The sequence below is a fragment of the Marmota monax genome, unplaced genomic scaffold (genome assembly GCF_021218885.2).
Source record: "Marmota monax isolate L192 unplaced genomic scaffold, Marmota_monax_Labrador192_F-V1.1 WCK01_AAM20220418_F8-fsc00042, whole genome shotgun sequence".
Lineage (NCBI taxonomy): Eukaryota > Metazoa > Chordata > Mammalia > Rodentia > Sciuridae > Marmota > Marmota monax.
In genome coordinates this window covers 443,181-459,542 of record NW_026693008.1, presented here as the reverse complement: position 1 = coordinate 459,542, position 16,362 = coordinate 443,181, and the positions used below count along the sequence as shown (strand labels likewise).

The following is a 16,362-nucleotide window of genomic DNA, read 5'->3' as shown; positions in this document are numbered from 1 at the left end:
TACTGGGGATGTCCTTGAGGGCTGTTTCAAAAAGGGTCACGCGGGGCCTGATGAGCAGGTGCTGAGCCACGCACGCCGTGGGTGGGGGTTCAGCCAGCTGGACACAGGCTCACTGTGACTGTCCTTTCCTCTAGGTTATTTGCGGGTGTCTTCCCTCGGATGGCCTCCATCAGCCTGGGAGGGTTCATCTTTCTGGGTGCCTACGACCAGACTCGCTGCCTGCTGTTGCAAGTGGGCAGAGAGGGTTCCTAGCGGACACCACTCACGCACATCCATGAAGAAGTGGGAGCACGGAACCTGTGCTGAAGCCCAGAGCTGCCCTCACTGTGACCCTGAGGCCATGGTACCATGGTCAGGCCGGCTGCAGTTGTCCTCAGTGTGCCACAAAGAAGAAAGTGCGTCATGGTGGGACTCTGAAGGGACCCTCAGAACCCTTAATAAACGCGCCTGGCAGTGCCGGGGAGCTTGTGTTTGATCTGTATCTGATCTTCCATTTCCTGCCACCTGATGGTGGAGGCCGCAGGCGGCAGGATGGTTACAATTTGAAAAGAATGACAAGATGGGGGGAGGGGTTGTGCATGTGGGTGTTTGTCCCTGGGGTCAGTCCCCGTGGTGGAAGGTTAGGGCTGTGTTCAGAAAGCACCCCCCCACCCCTGCTCAGTCACTCTTCCTGGTAACCAGGGGCTGTGTCCCATGACCCTCAGGTGGCACCTCCAACAACACATGATCCTAGTATTTTATAGAAGTGTCTGGTGACCCTGTGGTGTGTGAGAGGCAGCGGGCATCTGCAGCCCAGGGGCTAAATGGGGGCACGCAGTCCCTCAGGAAGGCCGAGCCCTGCTCCATGGCTCTGCCTCCAGGCTGAGACGGGGCCTGGGCCAGCGCTGGGGACAGCAGGGCTTCCTTTTTCTTAGTGGGGTCATGGCCTACAGTTGCAAGCTCATCCCTGGAAGGCGCACAGATGAGCTGGAAAGGTCACCATACTTGGGGATTTTAGGGCTTGACTAACGAAGTCCACGTGTAGAAAAATTCAGAGAGAAATCTTAGGAATCTAGCAGTGTCATGTCTGCCCTGGAGCCACAGAACATGATCCTGCCTTGCCTAAATTTTCCCGTTTGGGGAAAAATATTAAAAGCAGAGCGACTGCATTGACCAGGGAATCTCTGGAAAGGAATGAACGCACCCAGCCATATGCTCAACACTTATAAATGAACCTTTATTAAAGACACATCAATGCCATTTGTTAGACACTTCAATATTTTACACGTTTTCAATGTACATTGTACCAAAATTTCTATAAATAAATAACTTTGTACATAAAAGTAATACTTCCTCTTTCACATTGCCTCTCAGAAGCAGCAAATTCACATATTTTGTGGAAGTAACATTTATCAGTTAACCGTTGAGGACAAAACTAAATGTGCTTACCTTCTGGAACAATGATGACCTCTGACAGGAACATCTGACACAGGTAGCCATTTGGCTAATATCTCCCTTCAGCTTTTTGGCTAAAGAAATGTACTTTGAGTTTTTTTAAGGACCTTATTTGTTTCAATGTAATTTTCAGTGAATTACACATTGGCACTCACAAGACGGTTAGCTACAGGTCTCAAAAGTGCAAACACACCCAGATCTAGGGCTAAATCTGACGAAGTCCATGCCCAGTCCCCGCTGTGTGAGGAGAGGGCGTGGACGGGCCTGCTCAGGCTCCTCAGTAGACATGAGCTAGCCCTGGAAGGTGAGAACTTAATCTTTTTTACCCCCAATGTAATATTATATTGGCAGAATTAAAACGTCACTATTGAAAAATCCACAGGTACCAACACCAGCAGCCTTTGCCTTAATAAAAAGCCTCAGCTAACAATCTGGCGACACGGACAAGACCACATTTGCTTTTAACTAAAAGTGAGCTTCAGAGAAGGGAGAAAGGCCTACTGTCCTGACCCATGGCTTGTGGTGGATTAGCAACCTTCACCCCTCAAAGAAGCAGCCTCCAGGGAAAAGCCCCTCACGGCAAAGGCACATTGCAGGAGCCACCAACGCAGGCCGAACGTGACTGCGAAGGGCATACAACACCAAGGACTCCCCGTCCTTCCAAACCCACACAGGAGCCTCGGGAAACGAATGTGGCTTTTGTCTCTAAATTCCCGCCATGCACTAAGGCACCAGAACTATTACCGACCCCTCTCCAAGGAAACAGCAACCTGATAGGAAAATAATATTGTCAAAATTGTATAGTTCTGTTGTTAACCATGCACTAAGGATTAAAATAGCCTCTGTCAAAGATATATAATATATAGGAAATCTCTGGAAACTCTTATGTACAACCGTATCAAATACTTTTTCTGCCTTTTGTACACAAATAGCCTCTTGCATTTCTGTGCTTCAGATGCGAGTCCTCTGCTCGGCTCATGCTCCACACGGAAGTGACAACTATGTACAGCTCAGCAACGCTGACCCCAGGCCGCCTCTCGGCCTCTCCTGCCTCTCCTTCCCGTGGACACTGGTGTGACAAGAGCTGAGGTAGACAGAGCCTAGCTTGTGGGCGCCGACAGCAGTGGTCCCCTCCGTTTCCCAGGGAGCTGTCCTGTCAGTGGTGTGGACTCTGGACTGGAGTCACACGCCTGGGGGAGGTGGCCATTGGAAAGGAGCAAGTGCTGGGCTTCGATGGGGACAGCAGGAAAGGCCAAGGAGGCCTCTGGGAGCTCCGTGCTGCCTGAAGGGAACGCAGGGCAGGGCTGCAGGTCTGCGGGGTCCGCGTCACACAGCCTCGCTAGAGTCCAGGCGGAGCCCCCTGGGGAGAGAGAAGGCCGTCAGAGCCGAGTTCCAGCATGACCAGCTGTGGCAGCCAGTGCAGCTGCCAGGGAGGCCAGGAGGACAGTAAGGGATCACCTTTTCCATCTAGGGACACCGCCGGCTTCCTCAAGGATGTCAGCATTCTGTCATGGTTGCTGGGGTAGAGGGACCCGTCCCCGGCCCCACGGCGAGGATGATGTGGAGAGTCACCTCGGTCGCCCTGGCTGGGATCCTGGCCACGCAGTGCACTTGGCTGTGTGCTGTCCCTACATGTGGGCTGAGGGTGGGGGGCCTGCTCCTTGGAGTGACTGTCCACGTCAGCATTGCAGTCACTGCACACCAGAGGGCCACTGGGTTCTGAAGGAGAGATGGGCCAGGTCAGAGCCACCCCCACAGAACAGGCCGCCCACCTGCACCCAAGTGGGGTCCTGCCCCCCGGCCCTGCAAATGCCCCCTCCCCAAAGACCTTCACCAAAAAGGCTGGGCACACGCCACGCCGTTGGTGGAGATGGGGTCCTTCATGCTCACATGCCCCAGATTAAGCTAATCTTGTACTTAGAGAATGTAGTCACGCTACTGTGATCACAGACAAAAAAAAATAGAAAAAAGAAAAACCCCAACAGTTGAATTAGGTACCATGCAGGGTTAAGAGTTTTCTGAACAATTAGAAATTTAACCTCAAAACAGCCCTGGTGAACAGATACTAAAACCCTCTATGTTGCTTATTATTCTGGAAAATTTTTGCTCAGGTTTACTGTACCATAAATAGTAACTAAGAGACACACTCTTCTAGAATTAAAAGGGCACCAGGCCAGAGCTTCCTGTTTATATACTAAATACCAAACTCAGAGAGTGCTAGACGGAAATGTAGGCGTCTCCTCTCTTCATTTAGTGAGTGGGTCAACACAGATCTTGATTTCAAAAAGGCATTGCTTTTCCTGGTGGAAGCATCACCTACCCATCTTAGGTGGACCAGGTGTCCCAGTGGCTTTTTCTGTCACTTTCCAGGGCTCTTTACTGTACCCAACGCAGAGCTTGGGCTGCCTCCGCGTGATGCTGTGGACGTCAACCTCTGGGAAGAGGCCTGCATCTCTCAGACACACACCTGCAACAGATCCCCGGGTTAGAAACTGCAGAGGACGTCTCAGTGGGCCTGAGGAGCAGGACGGGTGGGGCTGCTGCTGTAGTCTATCAGTGGTGGGTTACCACTGTGCCACCACGAAGCTGGCAACGGGCCTGCTTCTAGTACCACTTCCCCAGCAAGCAGCCCTTGAGCAGCCATGTTAGAGGAGCAGTTGTCTCAGGCCGGCCTTCAGCTCAGCAAGCGCTCACGGATCTCCCACCAACTGAAACAGCACCCCCTGCACAGAGCTTTCCCTGCGAGTCTGGAATACAGAGCAGGTGTGGGCACTGCCCCTGCACTCGCATCCCTTGGTACCTTCGTGGTGCCAGAGCCCCACACAGATCCCAAAATCCAGGGATGCTCAAGTCCTTTGTATACAATGACACACCATTTGCACATAACCTAAATACACCGTCCATTGTAAGTCACCTCTAGATTAAGCATCGTGACTAGTAAAACGTAACTTTGTGTACACAGCTGTTGGACTGTGTTTTTAGGGAATAATGACAAGGAAAAGAGGGCTGCCTATTCGTCACCTTCTCTGCCCTGGATATTTCTAGTGTGTAGGTACTCGAACCCACAGATACCAAGGGCCAACTGTGCAAGCAGGGGCTTGGTTTCGGGGCCTGGGGTGTCCGTTGCAGCTGTTTCTGACAACAGTCCTGTCTTATCCCGACTGGGAGGCTTACTGCTAAGCCCAGATGGTGACTTTCCTGAGAGACAGGATGTTGAAACCTCTGCCGAGCTTGCACAGACCAGGACTGAGCTGAACAGCAGACGCCTGGGTCAGCAGCCGCCTCGCTCACCTGACGCTCCCTCCCCATCCAGTGCCAGACACCTGAATAGGGAGCTACAGGCCACCTCCACCTACGGGGTCAGTCACCTAGAGCTCCACCTCACTGTCAGAGGCCTTACCGTTGCTCTCGATGTGCCCGTTGGCCCGATGGCCACCCTCAGTCCTGACCACAGTTTCTTGCCGGTCAGAAAGGGTCCCCTGAGAAGAGAGGTAGCTTGGAACATCTGGTGGCACAATGGTTTCATCTGCAAGGAGATAAGACAATGAAACATCAAGGTTCAGCGACAACAGATGCAGATGTGCATTCACCGTCAGGCCCCAAACAGGATCCCCTGGCAACAGCCATCGAGGCTGCGCAGAGGCCAGGTGGAGTCAGTGCAGGTAGAAGGCCCTCCCAGACCAGAGCCGAACCTGAGCCCAGATCAAAAGCATGTGAGACCACAAAAGACGGGGAAGAGTGACAGGAAGGGAGACAGAACTAGCAAAACCACAGCACTGTAAGGTGTCAGAGACAATCCACCTCCGCTTACTTACGAGGAGGACATCAGCAGGAAGTTCTTTTTTTTTTTTAGTTGTCAATAGACCTTTATTTTATTTGTATGCTGTGCTGAGGATCGAACCCTGTGCCTCACTCCTGCCAGGCAACTGTGCTACCGCTGAGCCCCAGCCCCAGCCCAAGACAGTTCCATTTCTAGCTCTGCCCTGAGTATGAACCCAGTGTCCGCAGGACCGAGGCTTCAGTTCTCCAGAACCACATTCCCAGAGGTCCTGGAGTTCCCAGAGCTCGGGAGCTCTTGATGAAGAGTGTGGACCCGGCTTTTCCTGCCCTGGAAAGGAACCGCCACGGTGCCCACCTGTGTTGGTGACGCTGTACTCCTCGCTCTTCTTCCTGGTTTGGTAGATGATGCACACCCACACCAGCGACGTCAGGACGATGCTGCACACCACGGCAATGGTGAAGATGCCCACGGTGGTCCCGTCCTTCCTGCAGCCAGGCGTGGGCAAGATGCTCAGCTGGCTGTGCGCGCGCTCCGTGCCCAGCGTGTTGGACATCTCGCAGGTGTACTGGCCCGCGTCCTCCACCACCACGTTCTGCACCACCAGCAGCTGGTTGCCCGGGGTGAAGTGGTGCCTGTCAGTGAGGCTCAGGGGGCGGTTCCCCTTGAGCCAGGTGATGCGGGGGGAGGGGCTGCCGGTCGCTTTGCACTGGAGGGCCACCGTCTCCCCCACAGACACCACGCGGTCTTCCAAGGGTACCACCAAGGACGGGGTCTCTGCAAGAGATCAAGAGATGGCACATTCACTCTGGGGCCTCAGTGCTGTGGGTCTGCTTGGTTCTCTAGACATGGCACAATCCCACCTGAGGGCTTCCATCAGAGCGGCAAGCTTTTCAGAAGATGGCTGATCTCTGGTCATAAAGGCTCCTGTTCCCAAACTGTCCTGTGTCCCTGTTCTTGACTAAGACCACACCCCTCCTGCATGCTCTTTGGTCACCAGTTGCTCAAGGCTCTGGCATTGCACTGGCCTTTAGAGATAGGAGCCAGGGTGGTGGCCCATACCTGTCATCCCAGCAGCTTGGGAGGCTGAGGTAGGAGGATCTCGAGTCCAAAGCCAGCCTCCACAATTTAGCAAGGCCCTAAGCAACTCAGTGAGACTCTGTCTCTAAATAAAATACAAAATAGGGCTGGGGATGGGGCTCAGTGGTCGAGTGCCCCTGGGTTCAATCCCCAGTACCAAAAACAAATTTATTTTTTAAAAAGAGGAAAAAAATCCTAAAAGCAGCCTCAAATTTCAAACAGTAGCAACGCCTGCCGTAACCCCCAGGGTCCACAGAGCAATTCCACAGGCCTTCCCCTCAGTGCCATTTGAAACCCCTACACACGCGCATGCGCAAACACACACACAGAGTACACCAAGGGTCGAACCTAAGACAGTCAGGGTGGCATTCGCTGACACAGAGCCTGCCGAGTTCTGGGCGGTGCAGCTGTAAACCCCCATGTCATCTATTTTCACATTAGTGATGAAAAACACGTCGTCGTCTGGCATGACATGCATGCGACGCTCCCGAGCCGCAGGGAAGTCTGTGCCTCCGTCCTTCTGCCAGGCAATCTGGGGGTTGGGGTGGCCGGTGGCCGCACACTCAAGGCGAGCCATGGTGCCAGTCCGGATGGCGATGTCCCGAGGCATTTTGGTAAATGATGGCAGCACTGGAAAATGCACACAAAGGGGGCGGTCAGGGGCCAGCTGGCTGCAGATGCAGGGAACACCTCTGGGGAAGAGACCCCAGTGTGCGAGGGCCACACTGCTGAGCACGCCCAGGCAGAAGCACTCGGCTCACTGGCTCAGGCTCAGCAAACACTGGGGCGCCAGAGTCAGTGTCCAGCTGCACGGCAGGCATCACCACGCTTCCTGTCCAAGCTGCTCTGGTCAGCCAGGTGCCGTGGCCCACGCCTGTCATCCCAGCAGCTCAGGAGGCTGAGGCAGGAGGATCGTGTTCAAAGCCAGCCTCAGCAACTCAGCGAGGCCCTAAGCAACTCAGTGAGACCCTGTCTCTAAATAAAATATAGGAAAGGGCTGGGATGTGGGTACACACCCCGGGACCTCTTTCACCTGGTGTAAATAACAACTGCCCTGGCAGAGAGTCTCTTAGTTGCCTGAGTCTTGAGGGGGCAGTGAGGCCTCTCTCAGAATACACCAAGACAACCCTGCGAGTGCGGGCAAGTTTGTTCTGTGGTCTGCGGGGCTGACTGAGCGCAGCCTGCCGGCACTTCTGATGACCCACGAGCCAACTCTGTCACTGGCACTTTAATGATCAGAAACATCTCCCCGGGTTCCCAGGGTGTGGGGAGGTGCCCACTCATGCTCCTCCCGTCCCCCTCCACAAACAGCAGCCCTGAGGAGAGCCGCTCTGACACACTGGTTCCTGAGTCCAGGACCTCGTCCCACCCTCCCCAACACCTGACCTGCTCTCTGCTATCTTGAGAGGTGGGGACCTGCCCTTGTCCAGGCTGGCCTGTGCCTCCACAGCTGTGCCACCCACTCAAGGGCACAGCTTCCCCAGGGTCTGAGATGCGGGACCTAGAAACTGGACCGCGTGGTTCCAGAGAAGTTCGAGGCTCAGCTCTGCCACTCACCCCACCTCCCGACAGTCACCCAAAGCCCAGGGAAAGGGTGCTTTAACCTGCAGAACCCGCCCCGGGCGAGCCCAGGGGACAGTGCGATCTGGTCGCAGGTCTGCCTCCGTCCACTCCGAGGTGGGCAGCCATCGGGGCGGGGTGCCTGGGAGAGACCAACGGGGGCACCTACCGTTCACCGTGAGCCGGGCCTTGTTAGAGTAGGTGGAGCCAAAGTGGTTGGTGATGACACACTGGTAGCGGCCCTCGTGGCCAAAGGTGACCCTGCGGAGGTGCAGGATGGTGGTGTACTCCATCACTTCCCCGTCCTGCGCGCGCACGTGGGCGAAGTTCTCCATGTCGGCGTTGGCCAGAACCTCGTTGTCCTTCTTCCAGGCAAAGGTCATCGGGGAGCTGCTGCTGCTGGCTGCCGAGCACGTGAACCGGATGTCCTTGCCCACCACGGCCGTGGTCGTCTCCGGCTGGGTGATGATCTGTGGCTTTGGGAAGTCGTCTGGGGAGAGAAGGGCCACCTTGAGGAGACAGGGACCAGCTGCTGTCACGCTCGCACAAAACCGGGCCAGGGACACCAGGTCCCACCCAGGTGAGGCCTGAGCACGCCCCTGGACTAGAAATGGGCCACCAGCGCTCAGTCACCCAGCCCTCCGGAAGCTTCCTGGAGGCCCACACCCTCTGCACCTGTGGACACGGCCACACAAGAGGTGCCACTTGTCGTGGCCGCACAAAGGACTCTGGCACGATACCACCCAGAATGTTGGGATTCCCAGAAATCTGAACTCCCTTAAAAATGATGAAAGTACTGCAAAAATGGTCGAAATCAAAGGTTCCAATTTCTTGAAACCAAACACAACGATCCACAGGTTGTGGACTCAAGAAAATGGAGCCTCTTAGAAAGAAAAAGGAGCTCTCTGGTGTTGTCCCACCTGCCCCATCCCGCTCTGTGACAGCCTTGAGACTCAGCAGCTAGCAACCATTGAGGGGGCAGGTACAGCTCCCCCAAAACCCCATCAGAGCAGTGTCACTGTGTGACCTGTCAGGCCAAGACCTGGAAAGCCCCCTCATGAAGAAGGCTCACCACAGGAAGCCCTGTCCCCAGGCATCTGATGAAAATATTGGCCACTGTGTAACCATGCCACTGTCCAAGATGACTGTACCCGTCGGGGTGAACAGGACCGTGGTCAAGAAATTGAGATGCCAGCCGCAGGCCATCAGAGTGAGGTCCAGCAGAGTCCTGGCAATCAGGAAGGCCATACCCACGTGCAGGGGTGATGATCTGGGATGGGGACCTGGAAACCGGGCCGCATGGTTCCCAGAGCACAACAGAGAAGCGCAGGGCTCAGCTCTGCCACTCACCTGGCCTCCCGACAGTCACCCAAAGCCCAGGGAGAAGGTGCTTTAACCTGCAGGATCTGCCACACACCCGGGAAAGACCTGGGGGAGCCCTCGTTTCTTGCCTGGGCTGAGCTGGTGGACACGCACAAGCAGGAAGTGAGGGCTCACGCCAGCACATACATACACGGCCTGGGTGAAGGACTCAGGATCTGCTGATGGGGTGACTTAAGGACTTCTGTGTCCAACTACTGGCTACTCACTAGCAAACCAAGCAGGAACTCAAGGGGCTGTACAGAGCAGCCTCCACCACACTCATCTAGGAGAGGCCCTAAAGAAACGGTGACGGGCCAGCAAGCCCCAGGGGAGGACGGGAAGATCTGACGTGTGGACTGCCACGTCATTTTACTTTTTTTTTTTTTTTTTTTGGTACTGGGGATTGGGCCCAGGGGCACTTGACTTCTGAGCCCCATCCCCAGCCCTATTTTGTACTTTATTTAGAGACAGGGTCTCACTGAGTTGCTGAGGACCTCCGCTAAGTTGCTGAGGCTGGCTTTGAACTCACAATCCTCCTGCATTGGACTCCTGAGCAGCTGAGATGGGGCCTGTGCTACCGTGCCTGGCATATCGCCTGGCATATTATTTTATCTTCAATGTCCAATTTTCAACAACCAATTATGAAACAGGAAAAAAAACATCAATACAAACTGTCCCTGAGGAAACTGAGATCTTGGACTTATTAAACAATATCAGCTATTATGAAAATACTTGAAAATCTAACTATGTCTAAGAGAATTAAAGCATGAGAACACTTTCTTACCCGAGAGAAATGATCAATGAACAGAAACTATAAAAATGAACCATATACAAACCATGGCATTTACAAGTATAGTAATTGAAATTAAAAATCCACCCTAGGGCGGATATAGCTCCGTTGGTAGAGTGCTTGGCTTGCATGCACAAGGCCCTGGGTTCAATCCCCAGAACCAAACCAAAACAAAACAAAATCCACCCTAGGGCTAGGGCTGTAGCTCCCTGGTAGAACACTTGCCTAGGATGAGTAAGGCCCTGGATTCAATCTCCAGGACTACATTAAAAAAAAAACAAACCTAAGTAAAATAAAGTTATTGTGTCCATCTACAACTAAAAATATATATATAAAAAAAAATCCACCCTCGAGGGCTCAGTAGCAGAACTGAGCTTGTAGATGAGTCAGTGAACTTGAGACAGGTCAGCAGAGATATCCAGTCTGAGAATCAAAGAGAATGAAGAAAATACACAGAACTACAGAGATCTGTGCAAGAGCATCCAGCATGACAACACACAGATCATGGGAGTCCAAGCAGAGGACACAAGGAGGAGGGTAAGTATGTTTGAAGCCCTGATGCACCCAAACTTATAAAACTGGATGGAAAACATGCACCCACATATCTGAAAAGTTTAATGAACTCTAAGCAAAATTCATTCAAAAGGCCTAGGTTCATCATAGTCAAGAGTCAAATGCCAAAGACAAAGCATCTTCAAAACAGCACAAGATAAACAACTTATTACATACAAGGGATCCTCGAAAATATTTGTAGCTGATTTCTTATTCAAAACCAGGAAGGTCAAGAGGGAGAAATATTCAAAGTACTTAAAACGTCTGGAAATCTCAGATGCAGCAAAATTATCTTTCAAAAATGAAGATGATATTAAAACATTCCCAGATTTTAAAAAATATCCAAACTGAGAGAATTTACTGCTACCAGACCTGACCTACAAGAAATACTTGTGGTGGTGCACACCTGTAATCCCAGCGGCTCAGGAGGCTGAGGCAGGAGGATCATGAGTTCAAAGCCAGCCTCAGCAAAAGTGAGGCCCTAAGCAACTCAGTGAGACCCTGTCTCTAAATAAAATACAAAATAGGCTGGGGATGGGGCTCAGTGGTGGAGTGTTTCTGAGTTCAATCCCCAGTACCCGCCCCCCAACAAAACAAAACAGTAAATGAATTAAACATTCTGATCAAAAGGCAAGGAGAACCATAATGGATAAAAAAACTATGACCCCAGTATACACTACCTACAAGAGACAGTTTAGATCCCAAGATAATTAAACAGTCACCCAATATGAGTCAAAATATTTTATCATGCAAATGGATCAATCCATCAGGAAGACAAAAATTATAAATATATGCACCAAACAGAGCTTTTACAAAATGTAGAGCACAACCTGTCATAACTGTAGAGAAGAACAGACAATGTAACAATAATACTCTTATTTCCAATGAAAAGCTAGGCAGAAAAACTAGGCAGATGTACAAGGAGAAAGAAGACTTGAACAACAGTATAAACCAACTAGTTCTAATATACACTCGTGGAACACTCCACCGAACAGCAGAATATTCTTTTGAAATGTACATGGAACAATCTCTAAGATAGACTGTATTTTAGGTCAAAACCTAGGTCCAATAAGTTTAAAAAGATGGAAATCACACAAAATATCTTTTTTAATGACAATGGAATGACTTTTAAATCCACAGTGAAGAGGGTATTTGGAAAACAACTTGTGGAAATTAAGCAGTGCACTTCCGCACAGCAGAGAAGAAGTCACAGGGACACTGGAAGATGCTCTGAGTTGAATGAAAACTAAACACATCGTGTCAAGTCTTGTAAGCAGCACATTCCTGTAATCCCAGTGACTCGGGAGGCTGAGGCAGGAGGATCTCGAGTTCAAAGCCAGCCTCAGCAGCTCAGTGAGGCCCTAAGCAACTCAGTGAGACCCTGTCTCTAAATAAAATACAAAATAGGGCTGGGGATGGGGCTCAGTGGTTCAGTGCCCCTGAGTTCAATCCCTGGTATCTGCCCACCCCCAAATTATTGTAAATGGAATTCTTTTCTTGTTTGTTTGTTTAGTGCCTCGCAATTGCTGAGGGTGGCTTTGAACTCGCAATCCTCCTGGCTAAGCCTCCCAAGCTGCTGGAATTATAGGCATGCACCACTGCACCTGGCCCTAAAAATATTTCTAAAAAAATTTTTGCACAACTGTCTAGAAACTGAAAAACAGCAACCACAATTCACAGACTGGGAAATGGTATTTACAAATCATAGACCCGATGAGGTCTAATATTCTGAATATTCTAATATTCAGAATTGATAACTCATAACAAAATAAATAGAGAAATGAATAAATGACTTGAGTAGCTATTTTTCCAAAGAAGCTATGCTCGATCCAATAAGCATCTAGAAAGTTGTTCAACATCATGAGTCACTGTGGAAATGTTAAGACTACTGTGAGATTCTACTCTGTTCCCACTAGCAAAATCTAAAATAAAAAAGATAGCAAGTGTCTGCAAGCATAAGGAGAAACCAGAATCCCGTACATTGCCAGCAGGTGTGTAAAATCCTGAAGCCACTTTGAAAAAACAGTTTGACAGTTCTTTGGTCACACCTAGAGCTACCACAGGACCCAAAGATTCCATTCCCAGGTGTAATCCTGAGAGAATTCACATAACTAGTGCATGAATGTTCACACCAACTTTAATCATAAAATCCCCAAAGTAAGCACCATCTAATATCCGCCATCTAATGCATGGATGAAACAAAACATATATCCATACAGCAGGATGTCACTCAGTCACAGAAAAGGAACTGATGCTTTAAAATTATGCTCAGGGGCTGGGGTTGTGGCTCAGCAGTAGAGCGCTCACCTAGCACGTGTGAGGCACTAGGTTTGATCCTCAGCACCACATAAAAATGAACTACAGAGATCTGTGCAAGGTGTTATGCCCAACTATACCTGAAAAAGTATTAAAAATAAAATAAAACTATGCTCAGGGGTGGGGGCAGCTCAGGCCCCAGATCCAATCCCCCCACTGGGGGAGAAGACCCGGCAAATTGAGAAAAGGAGAGTTCCTCAGGCCTTATGCTGTCCGCCGGCACTCATGCTAACTGTCCAGAGCAGGCAGGTCACACACACTCGTGGACTAGTGACCGCCACGGCTGGGGGCCAGGAGCAGAGGGAGCGCCTGCTAAGGCGTGGGGTTGTGGTTTCTTTCAGAGGTGACGAAAATATTATAAATCAGAGATGACACACATTTTGAAGACTCTAAATCCTAAGTTCACGTTTTTCAAGAGACACATTTTTATGACATGTAAAAATTATATTTATAATACCCCCCCCCACACACACACACACACAGCTTTACTGAGCCACAATTCACCCACGCTGCAGCTCGCCCATTTCAAGTTCACAACTGAATGGTCTGTGATGTATTCACGAGTAGGTGTCCTCATGACCACAGTCAGTTTTAAGATACCTTTGTCACCTCATGGAGAAGCACTTTGTAGCTACTCCTCTGCTCCCTCCATCTCTCCCCAGGCTGGAGCACCTCCTAGGGCACTTCCTACCTCCACAGATCTCCCTGTGTTGGGAGTTCCCTGTGCCTGGGTCGTAGAATCTGCGGTCCTTTGCTTTCCCTTAGCTTATCATTTTCAAAGTTCATCCAGGCTGTGGGAGGGACGGGACGGGTGGCATTTTATGGCCTGATAATCCTCCAGTGTCTGGCTATACCACCTTCCTCTATTCATCCATCAACCAGTGGGCACTTGGGTGCCCATTTTTTGGCCATTATAAATAACGCTGCTGTGAACACACGTGTGGAGAGGTTTCCGTGAGATGTGCATTTGTCCCAGGAGAGGAACAGATCGTAACTGTTTAAATGAGGAACTGCTAAGGCTGCCTTCCCAAGGAACTGCCCATCTTGTACTGATCCCAGCAGTGGGGGGATGGGGGGTTTCAGGTGCGTCCCCTCACTTGTCAGCGCTGGCTCCTACCTGGCTCTACCTGCCATCTTAGAGGGTGTGAGTTGGTCGTGCTTTCAAATTTTTTTTAGAGGCGTGGGAGAGCGCACAGAGCTGGAAACTCTGATCTCCTGCCAAGTGTTTTCGTGATTCCCATTAACACCAGATGGTTGGGGTTTTTTTGGAGAGAGGGTGGGGGGAAGCCTGAGCTGAATCGAGGGGGTGCGTCTGAGAGATGTGAGATCAACAACCACTGCAATCCAGAGTCTGCCAGTGCCCAAGGTCAGGGCTGCCACAGAAGTCCTCCCCGGAAGTCCTCCCTGGAGGGTCCGAGGGAAAGGCTGCCCTGTGGCAGGAGCGGGAGGAAGTGGCAGACAGCCTCGCTGTCTGTGGAAAGAGATTAATGGTCCAGGGCTCCCTGAGCAATGGGCGATGAACCACGGACCGCACAGCCATTCCGTGCCCAGGGAGCCGGAACTGGGCACAGCCTGGGACCCCCCGCAGAAGGCTCCTAAGAAGGACCGGCACCGTCTGGAGATCTGCAACCGTGTTCTCCATGCTTACTTCTCCCCGGTCTGAACCAGGCGGGAGGGGGGCCAGCAGGCCCACACTAAGCAGGGGTTCGTCCCAGTGGGGTGAAGGGTGAACGCGTGGACGGAGGGCAGTCTTCTTTCACCCCCAGCAGGGAAATGGCTACTGCCAGAGCCAAAAGTAGGTCACAGACGTGGCCCAGCAGGAACCCTGCACTGCTAGGTGGGCTTCCGGTTAGGACTGTCCCAGCCAGGATCTGGCAGCAGGAGAGATGTGCATGTGCCCAGCAGGGCCTGACGGGTGTGGCATCCTGTCCCCTCTCCTGCTCCGAGCAAACGCCAGGAACAACTCAAAATCCATCTCAATCTTTGCCTTCATGTTCGTGGCCGAGAGGCTGCGTCATTCCTGTCTGGGCTAGCCCGTGTGTGTGTGTGTGTGTGTGTGTGTGTGTGTGTATGCGCGCGCAGCTGTTCAGCATTTTCTGTGCTCTATGCAACCACACTTGGATCCTGAGCACTCCTGGTCAAAAAAAGATGACATTCTAACAACCCGTAGGAAGGAGGCATCTCTAGCTACCCCTGCAGATTTCAGGGGTTTGGAGAAACAGCCACAGTGCAGGTGAACCCGGAGGGACTGTTTTTACTAGAGCGAATGTTCTCCCGAGACCCGTCCTTCCTGCGGTGGACCATCATATGGTGCGTCAATTCCCAGCGACACCAGGGCCCCAGATCTCTCCGGAAACACCGGAAACACCTTCCTGTGACTGATTATTCTGAGTGTCACCGAGCCCCTGCATGCTGCCCTCTGATTAAACGCTATACTCCAAGCGTCCCAGGAGGCACCTCGTGGTAAATGCCGTGTGTGGTTTCAGCGGAAATAAACGGCATCCAGGGGCTGATCTGCAGCCGTGGGCTGGGATCCCCGGGATCACAGCAATGGCTCCCACAAGCAGGAGGCCTGCCTGGCCTCTTCGCCCCTCGTGAAAAAAAAAAAAAAAAAATCTTCCACGAAGGTCTTACCACACACGAAACTCTCCGGCGGTACTGAGAAAATGCTCTGGCCCTTCAGTGACTCTGGGTGGGCACAGGTGGCTGTCACAAAGGCCTGCAGTGTCCTGCTCTCGAGCCATGGAGGCAGCCACTTGAGCTGGCAGTCACACAGGAAGCTGTCACTGCTGATGTGGCTGAAAGAAAGAAAAGGACACTGAGTGTGGGTCTGCACGGAATAGGGCAGCTTTAACAGACGGGGACATTCATCGCCACCCACAGCGCGTGACGCCAACACCGCGGACCTGACTGGGAGATGCCCTCCCCACAGTTCCTCTCTGCTGGAGGAACAGCGCCTAGAACCTACCTGGAGATTCGCACCAAGTGCAGCTTCTGACAGAGTCCGTCAGGATGGAGCCCAACTCTGCCCTCCTACCAAGCTCCAGGGGGGGAGCTGAGACCCCTGCTCCAGAGGCTGCACGTGGCCCTTGTTCTCAGACTCTGCTCCTGTTATCTTGGGGACACCTCCTCACCTTTTCCTGACCTTGGATACACCCTACAGTGGCAAGAGCACTTTCCTGATAAATCCCAAACTCAGTCCCCAGCCCTGGGACCTTGATCTCAACTCTGCAACAAGTTCTAAGAAGTCTTCTTTCTTCTTTTATGGCTGCTACTTTTTGACTGGCCAAGCTGGGTTCAGGGATTGAACCCAGAGGCACTTAAGCACTGAGCCACATCACCAGCCCTTTTCATTTTTTTATTTAAAGACAGGGTCTCGCTGAGTTGCTTAGGGCTTCACTAAGTTGCTGAGGCTGGCTTTGAACTCGTGATCCTCCTGCCTCAGCCTCCTGAGCCACCGGGATCATAGGTGAGCACCACCGCACCTGGC

At 51.8% G+C, this 16,362-nt stretch overlaps 2 protein-coding genes across 10 annotated transcripts in view; one reads left to right on the top strand and one right to left on the bottom strand.

Annotated features, from left to right (window-relative positions):
- The window catches only part of Slc25a26 (solute carrier family 25 member 26), a 130,468-nt gene extending 129,993 nt beyond the window's left edge, over positions 1-475 (top strand). For all 7 annotated transcript variants that reach the window (XR_009227547.1, XM_058582072.1, XM_046452980.2 and 4 more), the window contains one exon: positions 135-475. Coding sequence is in view for 6 of the 7 variants with exons in the window: in XM_058582072.1 (XP_058438055.1) it covers positions 135-252 (118 nt within the window). In the remaining variant the exon portion in view is untranslated. The remainder of the gene's footprint in view (positions 1-134) is intronic.
- A 717-nt stretch (positions 476-1,192) lies between these two features.
- Positions 1,193-16,362, bottom strand: part of Lrig1 (leucine rich repeats and immunoglobulin like domains 1) — a 126,114-nt gene continuing 110,944 nt past the window's right edge. For all 3 annotated transcript variants that reach the window (XM_046452978.2, XM_058582069.1, XM_058582070.1), the window contains 8 exons: positions 15,507-15,670; positions 8,022-8,342; positions 6,641-6,922; positions 5,570-5,989; positions 4,835-4,960; positions 3,755-3,901; positions 2,893-3,153; positions 1,193-2,794 (listed from right to left, as the gene is read on the bottom strand). In XM_046452978.2, the coding sequence (XP_046308934.1) occupies positions 2,535-2,794; positions 2,893-3,153; positions 3,755-3,901; positions 4,835-4,960; positions 5,570-5,989; positions 6,641-6,922; positions 8,022-8,342; positions 15,507-15,670 (1,981 nt within the window). In that variant the 3' untranslated portion in view covers positions 1,193-2,534. The remainder of the gene's footprint in view (positions 2,795-2,892; positions 3,154-3,754; positions 3,902-4,834; positions 4,961-5,569; positions 5,990-6,640; positions 6,923-8,021; positions 8,343-15,506; positions 15,671-16,362) is intronic.